Raw genomic sequence first — 9,934 nt, 5'->3', positions numbered from 1 at the left:
CATAATAGTAAGAACATTTAAATGATAGACTTGTAACACTATTAACAAGATTACAGATAATTACAAGGATAATCATATTATTGTTGATGATAATATATTAGCTAGATAATAATACTAAGCAATAAGGCTTAGGGGAGGGGTGTGGTATATGGCCAATATACCACGGCTAAGTAAAAACTAGTATATTGGCCATATACCACAAACCCCTGAGGTGCCTTGTTGCTATTATAAACTGGTTACCAACGTAATTAGAAGAGTAAAAAATGTTTTTGGGGTGGTCATAACAGTGGTATATACCACGGCTTTCAGCCAATCAGCATCCAGGAGCCAAAGTACACAGTTTATAATAGAGTATATAGTATGAGAATGATACTACCAGAGTAAGGATAAACCTGAATAAAAGCTATAGGAACGGATACTGTACACAATGTAGTCAGAGCCATAAGTGTTTTTTTCTTCTTCTTCGTTTCGTCATGTCACTTTTACAGATATTTTCACAGCTTTGATCATAATGGGATTTAGGAAGTGCTGTACATGGGAGCTATCGGCAACAAAGCACAGCCATTCCAACCTGCAGAGTGAGAATATGCTGTGTGACGGAGTCTGACGACCTTACTCTCAACATTGTGCATTGACTGACACTTCCTAAGAACTCAGCCATGAAACAGTGTGGTTAGCTAAGATAATACGACACCTACCAGCGACAGCATTACCTTTTCCCATATCCTATGTCTGTGAGAGGGGTGGTTTCTTCACTTGCTGCCATTTAAAATTCCTGAGCTGATGTGTAGTTTTGGGCCTGGCGGAGTGGGGGGGGGGGGGGGGGGGGGATGACAGCAGTGGTGTGGAATACACACATGGTGGTGGTGGTGTGGGAGGGAGCGCAGTGCAGGGTGGGGAGATGACAGACAGGCAGGTTTGTCTCAGATCTCACCTGCTCTAACAGACAGGCCCCAGTGCCACAGGCTGCAGCGGAAGCCCCAGCTCAGCCAGGAGGGGAAGTCAACTCAGCTTCTCACTCATCTCCCCCAGGTGCTTACAGGTAACACTCAGGAAACAGGGCCCTGCCTTGCCTGGAGGGGAAACGACACAGGTGGGCCTGGGGTGGGGGGGGGCGTAGGTACGGCACAGGTTGACCACATAGGTACGTGGTGTTCTTGTTGGGAGAAAAGGAATGTTTCACATCTATATAAGACCACCCCTTAATCATGTAGGCAGTCCGTGTTCACACACACAATTTACAAGGACAACAACCTCTCATGTTGCCTTTTTTTTCCAAATAGAGGAAAACATTTTCTCAGCATGGTCTTTCTTACTTACAGTAACTCACTGCCAAAACTAATCCTTGACTTTAATTGGTTGAGGATATTATCCATTGCATTTGACCAGGGCATGTTTCTGTCTAAGTGGAGGGAGGAAATATCTGATTTTTTTATTTATTTAACTAGGCAAGTCAGTTAAGAACAAATTCTTATTTACAATGACAACCTACCCCAGCCAAACCCTAACTTGGACAACACTGGGCCAATTGTGCACTGCCCTATGGGACTCCCAATCACAGCCAGTTGTGATACAGCCTGGAATTGAACCAGGGTCTGTAGTGATGCATCTAGCAATTGAGATGCAGTGCCTTAGACCAATGCACCACTCAGGAGCCCCAGTGTTACTTACTGTAATATTTTCTGTCAGTAAATGTAGGGTCAAGTTGCTTCTTCTGGCCTGAATTGGAGTGTGGCTTACCACTGTTCTATAGGAGAATAATACCATTTAAACTAAAAGGAAGGGAATTCAGGAAGCATTCAAATGAAACAGTGAAAACCACTAAATGTCCTGATTTAACATGATTAACAGTTTTAATTTGGTCCTCTGCGAATGAACAGGAAACAGGCTATTTCTGGCCCGCTTTTTCTTTTTTTTACTTTCAACCATAGCTCTCCTGCCCCAGATCAACAAAATGACAAACTAAGTCTTGTAACTATGGAAACAGAACTCTCATTGGTAGCTTTAACACTTAACCATGTTCCTACAAGCTGAAAGGACATGGCAGAAAGACAGAGAATGTACTGATATGTTTCCTGTCTGTCTAAGAGTTTGGTTCGTGTATGATTCAAGTAGATGACCGTCAGTAAAAAAAGACACCACATGTTTATATTTAACAATATATATTTCCAATGTCAATGTACATTCCATTTCGACATGAGCTTTCTTCACAAACAAAGGTTGGCATCTAAATAAATACTATATAAAATAGAACTTCAAAATAAATATATCTATAAAGGGAAACTTTTATATGTGAGATTTTTTCTTTTTCTTATAGTTAAACAAAACAAAAGCACAGAGCTAATTTTTCCGCAACATTGACATTGCAAAGGCAAAGACATTGAATAGCAGGAGCCAGCAGTTTGGAAGGTTATTTTGATTGAGTTGAAGATAATTCTAGTGGCCACAAGTGTACCACAAAATGGAGTTTAAGTCACAGCATTCTAACAAAATAAAAGGCTTCATTATTGAGTTGTCATGGTTGGTGATTATTCAATACCTTAACAGGCCACCAAACACATAACGCTAATGTAGTTTGGGGCTAAGGATTTTACCCAAGCCACAGTGTGAGAGAGAGACTGAGAAAAAAAGGCAGAGAAACAAAAGAGATCCACTATTAAACAAGATGGAATGGAAAGTAACGTAGCTTTAGAGTTCTCTTTTCCTCATGGTGGTTTTGACAAGTTTATGGACAGCAACTGTATTTGTCAATCAAGGCCAGGGTATTTGTTAATCAAGGCCAGGGCATTTGTCAATCAAGGCCAGGGTATTTGTCAATCAAGGCCAGGGCATTTGTCAATCAAGGCCAGGGTATTTGTCAATCAAGGCCAGGGTATTTGTCAATCAAGGCCAGGGTATTTGTCAATCAAGGCCAGGGTATTTGTCAATCAAGGCCAGGGTATTTGTCAATCAAGGCCAGGGTATTTGTCAATCAAGGCCAGGGTATTTGTCAATCAAGGCCAGGGTATTTGTCAATCAAGGCCAGGCCAGGGTATTTGTCAATCAAGGCCAGGGTATTTGTCAATCAAGGCCAGGGTATTTGTTAATCAAGGCCAGGGTATTTGTCAATCAAGGCCAGGGTATTTGTCAATCAAGGCCAGGGTATTTGTCAATCAAGGCCAGGGTATTTGTCAATCAAGGCCAGGGTATTTGTCAATCAAGGCCAGGGTATTTGTCAATCAAGGCCAGGGTATTTGTCAATCAAGGCCAGGGTATTTGTCGGAAAACTTGGGGAGGAAAAAAAAGTTGCGACACTGTGTAAGTACAAACAGGGGGAAATGGGTTGATCCGGATAGGCCGAAATTGTATTCCTTCAGTGGATTCAATGATTGCACAGTTGCAGGGGCACTGAAGAACTGTGAATTAGCTTAGTCTGTATCCTGCTAACGAGGCATGAATAGCATAAACAGAGGTATTTTTACTGCAGGGCACACTTTTCTAAATCAAGTGCTTATGATAGTAAGATCTGTCTTCCCCCCTCCCTCTTCCCCTCAACCTCAAATCTTTACCCTCAAAATATATTTCTATATCTCTATCTATATTTTGTATTGTAGTTATAATGTACCATGCAGTTTTTCAAGGACATTTAAAACTATTTACAACATCATATCACCTGCATAGGTCTATTTCTATAACATAGGTCTATTTCTATAACATAGGTCTATTTCTATAACATATTGTCACCACATTAACAAATATTCCCTGGCTATGCCAGTCAGAACATCATTCCCCGTTTTGGCACCTTCCCTTGGATTTAATTGCAAACATTTGAAAATAATATTGCCTTATACATTCAAGACTAAGAACAGTGTTTTTTTCCTGTATGTTTTCTGCTTTGTGCAACAAGACAAGTACAAAAATGTAAAAGAGACAGGCCCTAATGTTAGTGGGGGACCTTAGAACCAACGTGACAGAAATGTGTAGATTTTGGAACGACGGTATCTCTTTATGCCAACCTGAAGCGTACTTCAGTTTGGCATATAAAAAGGACACCGCACCTTTAAGAGCAATTGCCCTCTGACAATTTGGCGAGTGCATAACAAATATGATCCCTAAGACAGCTAAACAAGCTATACTAAACTCCTTTGGCAAAGTCATTGGTACTCCAGGCAAGCCACAAAAATAGATTGAGAAAATAAAGATAAATAATATTTCTAACAGACGACAAACTCAACACTGCAGCAAAAATTATGAGAATTTCTTCATTCCATTCTTTTACTTTTAGATTTGTGTGTATTGTTGTGTATTGTTAGATATTACTGCACTGTTGGAGCTAGGAACACAAGCATTTTGCTAAACCCGCAATAACATCTGCTAGATATGTGTATGCGACCAATAAAATTTGATTTGATACAATGTGGACTCAAAGTAGTTCACAGAGTAATGTAAAATACATTAAGCATTGATACTTAATACTGTGCTTCAGTACATCATAAGGGGTTTGCTTCATCTAAAAAGGTTGTTCAAGTGGCAGGTTTGATTTAACTAAGGCTGGCTAGATATGCTACAGCTTCACTTTACCTCTTCCTGAAAACGCTACACTCCAGAAAAATTCCAAAAAGGTTTTTCAGCTATCCCCATAAGATAACTATTTTTGGTTCCAGGGAGAACCATTTTGGTTCCACGTAAAACCCTTTGGTTCCATGTAGATCCCACTGTGGAAAGGGTCCTACATGGAACCCAAAATGTTTCTACCTTGAACCAAAAAGGGTTCTTCAAAGGGTTCTCCTTTGGGGACAGCCGAAAAACCCTTTTAGGTTCTGGATAGCACCTTTTTTTCTAAGAGTGTATTTTCCCTCCATTTCCTCTCTTAACTTACTCTTCCTAAATAATTCACAATTGCCCTTTTGCCCTTTTTAAACTGTTCTTTGCCTCTTGTGCAAAGTGAAGTCAACTAGGCTAATGGCAGTTTTTACGCGCTAGACCAAAATTCTACTGATGAGGAACAATCCCTGAGGAGGTTTTTCTACAACACATCCACGTCGAGCACTGGGGTTAACCACTACGTCACATCATGCAGGGCATGACGTGCAATTATTCTGAAGTGATTGGTAAAAGCTAGGTTAAAAAATCCCCTCAAGGAAATGGAAAGTGATCAAGTCAGGCAATCCTAAACACTATTTTTCTCTCAGTTGTGGTATGACCTTACATATCAGATGGGCAAAGCCACACGACTTTACCTCTCACTTTTCCACCTTGACATAACGAGCTCAACATCAAGCTAGCAACAGGAAGGCTTGTATGGGACTGAAACTTTTCATATATGGGGGAGAGTGGGTGGCTGTTTCAGTTGAAGTATCCTTTACTACCCAAAAGGAAATCAACAGTTTGCATAAACAGAGGGAAACTGCTTTGGAGCAGGCTTCTTTTTTCTTTTCTTTTTTTTAGGAGAACAACAACTGGCGTCCAATGTGTCATAGAGTAGCTAGCTATGATGAAGCTGGAAATGCAGAGCAGTATAGAGGGATAATGAATTGTGCCTTCAGCCATTTTAGAAACAAAATCTGCAAGTCTGTTATACTTATAAAGATGGGTTCTGAGGCAAGCAGTTGTCTAGGACAACCAATTGAGCAGACAGACCTATTCTGACTCGTGTGGAATAACATCACTCGAACCAAGAAGGACAAGTGTAAACCCTTTTGTAAGTACCATGGTTTTTTGGAAGTCATCCAGCGGGTAGGGTTTGGGGGGATTGTCCTATCCAGAGGGTATTGATAAGGCAACAGCCAATGACTATCATGAGGCCTGTTTCTCCTGGCCTGCAGCCTTGGCCTCTATGCTCTTACAGGCCTGCTGGGAGTTCTTGCAGCGGCAGCCCGGGCGGCTGGTTTTGTCGTAGCACTTCTGCGACAGTTTGACACAGCCCATGGTGGGCAGGTAGCACACCAGACAGGGCAGCACCAGGGACATGGCTGCCATGAAGGACCAGCGCGCACAGCAGTTAGACTGGTGGCAGGAGCATGGGCGGTCGGCGCAGGAGCCCTCATCATCCTCGTCCTCTGTGCAGTGGTAGAAAATGGCCTTGACCAGGCACATGCAGGTGGCTGAGTCCACCAGGCTCTGCACTGAGCACAGGCACTCCTGGTTACACACCCAGCACGAGGGCAGGGTCCGGGGCAGGGTGCACTCCGTGCACCGGCACTTCCCACAAATCTCACACAGCAGCATGTGCTTCTTGTCAACCGTTGCGGCCCCCTGGGCAGCAGTCTTTAGATCCAGGGGCTTTGAGGTGAGCGCCTTGGGCTCGCAGCAGGGGGTCCTGGTGGTGACTACGGTGGAGCTGTGGTCCACCACAGGGGTGGGGGCTGCGTGGTCCAGCAGCCTCTGGTCTGACGAGGTGCTGCTGCTGCTGCTGATGGAGCTGGGCCGCCCGCTGAAGGTTATCCAGGGGTGTGTGGTGGCATTGTAAGGGTTACAACGCGCCAGTTGGGGGAGGTGGGGAGCCCCTAGCAGTGCCTCGTGGGGCCCCCTGTTGACAGCCTTCTGGTTGAGGGGTTGCTGGGAGACCACAGCGGGACTGTCAATATAGTCGTTTTCCACATGAGAGGACTTCATCTGGTCGATTGGGAAGATGGTGAGCGGGTGCTGTAGCCTTCCATAGGGAATCCTACTGTCCAGCAACGGCTGGGATATAATGGAAGAAGACACTCCGGGGATGTGGTGGGGAACCCTCGACTCCATCTGTGCGGTTGTGTCCCTCATACAGCAAACAGAGAGCTCAACATCCAGCAGTCCTGCAGAAACATAGAGACAACAGTCAGTCTCCTGGAATGGCTACCCTACTTAGGATCTTAATTTGAGCTAGTTTGCTACAGCAGGAAAATAATCCTGCAGCAACAGGAAATGTGAATTATTATGTGGATTATAATTAATGGACATTTTTGTAGGTGCTGATAGATGTTTTGTTAGGGCAAATCAAGTGGAAATTACAAACTTTAGATGTATTTTTACATGTTTGCATTTCCTGCTTTGCAGGGAAATTCTCAGCAACAAAAAAGTGATCAAATGATGAACCTACATCTGTACACAAACCCATCTAACACAAGACTCTTAGTCAGTGGTTGTACAAGACGTGAGTCAGCATAGAGTATATATTCTCAACAATGACTCATAGCAACCGATTGTACTGATGACAGTTACATTCAGAGAACGTCCTGTATCAGTTTATAATGAATATTAACAAGCACATTATTTAAATATATTATATTTAAGCACATTATTTAAGCACATTATTTATATATATATATATATATAAACATTCTAATAATACCTGGTATTCAAATGCAATAAAATCCACATTATGTTGCGCATTAATATGTAATTTACCCAATTCATGTTCCACACTTTCTCAAAAGACAAAATACCACAACGTCAACATTAATTTCAAGACTTGAATGCTTTAACAAATAAAGCCTATGCCAAATTATATTCAGAAGAAGAGGGGCCCAAAGATCAGAATGAGATTTATAACACATGACTTCAAGTGCTATAAACACATTCACCAAAGGACCATTGATGAAATAGATATTGCTTTTTTATGTTTGGTGACTAGACAAAAATGCAATAGGCGGCACGCGGGCCAAATTCAGCTCGCTGGTGATTTTATTTGGCGCCCCAAGTTTTCTGAGCAAAATATATGTAATTTTTGTTGTTGTTGATGGACATAAAATACTGTAAAATCACCAGGAAATTTCCTCAAAGTGATTTTAATTTAGAAAATCTGTTCCCAAGTATTCCGACATGTAAATAGAGAGACATATGTGATCGTATCCTGATGTAATCAATGTTTGAAAGCATTTTTATCTGTTTGGGATTCTGCAGTCAATTTGCAGTGTAAAAATGATTCATAACTATGATGCTGTGAGTAGAAACCTTTGGGTGGGCCTAACTAACAAGTATTCTCCATAGTGACAAATAACATGTTCCTCTTTACCCATCTGATCTTCACAAGAGTCGGACACTAGTTTTTGGACATTACTCTGCATGCGCCAAAAGAGACATAGTTGCATGAATACGAGCTAGCATGCCCCATCATCACTCTTAAAAAGGAAGAAACACAGAATTAGTAGGTAGACTATAATGGCACCTATGTAAGCAGGTTGACGTTTATTGGGATGAATCCTGTCCTGGAGGCAGAGCTGAGCGGTTTGGGCAAGGTGCGAAGTCCAAATTGGCTATTTCGTTTTAAAAAATCATAAAAACAAAAGTGAGCTTGTTGGTCTTAATGTAAGACTAATCATAAAGTGAGCAGTGTGGTTAAGGTTAGGTTTAAAATTATGACTTCGTGGCTGTGCCAGCGAGTGACCACGCTGCAGAGCTGCTTCCAGGACAAGATTCGTCCCAATAAATGCCAACAAGTCCTATTTAATGACCCAATAGTCATACAGGGCACAACAGTTACTACTTAGTAGTTACTTTATAGTAGACACTATAATGTAGTGTGGTAGACTACAGGCCTACCACTGTAGCTGGCAGACATGATAAAGTATAAAGGAATTCATTACATTTTTAGTTAAATATTGATACGATTGTCAGGTAATTTGCCACAGCAATAATCACGGAACCTGAATATAGTTGTGAGCAAAATGCTGCGTCTCTCAGATCTGCAAATCCTCCTGATCATCCGGGCCAGTGAATCCAGAGACCGTAGGTAGGTGGGCTACAGTGTCTCCCTCCTCCCTCCCCTTAGCGTCGGTGAATTAAGTGAGTATAACCGGAGGCGACACGTCATTACAAATAGAAAATAAACGTAAAATCAGACTAAATATTTATCGAGACATGATGATAACATTTCATTCGACAAGTGATTCACAATAGCCAAATCTCCAGAACATATAGGCTACGGCGTCTTAAAATGATATTTTTTTACGCGCAAGCGGCTATAGTGTGGGCTATTGGTTTATGAAAGGAGCGTGGCAGTTTAGACCAAAACGCTGGTTATTTTTATTGGACAAACGGTTTCTTTTAAAACGGGTAGTTATTTAAAGGAACAGATGACAAAACCACCTGACATATGCACATGATGTGCCAGCTCGAACGCTGCAGAGAAGCGTCACGCAACCAGCCTCGATAATGCGAATGATCAGCAGCAGAGGCAAAGACACAACGAGTCCGTAACTAATAGCCTACGTTAGGCTGATGTTTTTAACCACCACATAGATGTGTATAAACGGCTTATAACGCTTTTAAAAATGAACGAGGTAAAACAAAAGTCAGCATTTAGGCTCTCTTATTTCATCTGCTCTCATTATTACTCCTCTCTTGTCCACAACCTTGCTCCAGTAGCTTCCATGGTTAAATATTGACACAAAGTACAAATAGGGGAACAGCTTGTTGCAAGAGAGAAAAATAAATGTTCAGCGCACCCAAGCAAGCCACAAAACTGATGTACACACCAGTATTCGAAATTGTTTAACCAAAAATGTGATAGGCTACTATGGTTTATGTAGTTCATGTCAAAAACGTCATTATAAATCCGATAGAATAACTTACTTTTCCAGACTAGCAGCGCATTTCTCTGTTGAGCTCGAAGACTGCATGTATATTCCAAAGATATTTCTCCCAAGTAAAGAAAAAACACTACATCCAAAAATGATTGAACACTATCCACTCGATGCTTACTGCAGTGAGGACACGGTCTTTTTGATACGACGTTGCAACTACATGGGGAAATTGGTTTTTATGAATGGGAGGGTAGAGAACGTACTGCGCAGATGCCTTGACATGGTTTTTTTGTGAATGGGAGGGCACAACGTCTCAGAGCTCAAATGCGGGGGTTACGTTTTTATGAATGGGAGGACTCCGAATTTCATTGCGCAAGCGTGATACCAAGATTTCATGAATGGAAGAATTGGGAGTTTTTTTGTCACAATGGCGATGTCAGAGAGGATTACAT

The 9,934-nt window shown here is 41.9% G+C and overlaps 1 protein-coding gene across 1 annotated transcript; it reads right to left on the bottom strand.

Moving 5' to 3' along the window:
* Nucleotides 1-4,840: 4,840 nt before the first annotated feature.
* Nucleotides 4,841-9,700, bottom strand: LOC115153982 (protein sprouty homolog 4). Its single transcript, XM_029699718.1, has 2 exons — nt 9,532-9,700; nt 4,841-6,773 (listed from the first exon to the last, which is right to left on the bottom strand). The coding sequence occupies exon 2, from the start codon at nt 6,739-6,741 to the stop codon at nt 5,776-5,778; it is 966 nt and encodes a 321-aa protein (XP_029555578.1). The 5' UTR covers nt 6,742-6,773; nt 9,532-9,700; the 3' UTR covers nt 4,841-5,775.
* Between the last annotated feature and the right edge of the window lie 234 nt (nt 9,701-9,934).

This window comes from Salmo trutta, chromosome 19 (genome assembly GCF_901001165.1).
Source record: "Salmo trutta chromosome 19, fSalTru1.1, whole genome shotgun sequence".
Lineage (NCBI taxonomy): Eukaryota > Metazoa > Chordata > Actinopteri > Salmoniformes > Salmonidae > Salmo > Salmo trutta.
Note: the sequence above shows the minus strand (reverse complement) of the source record. Positions and strands in the feature narration are given on the sequence as shown.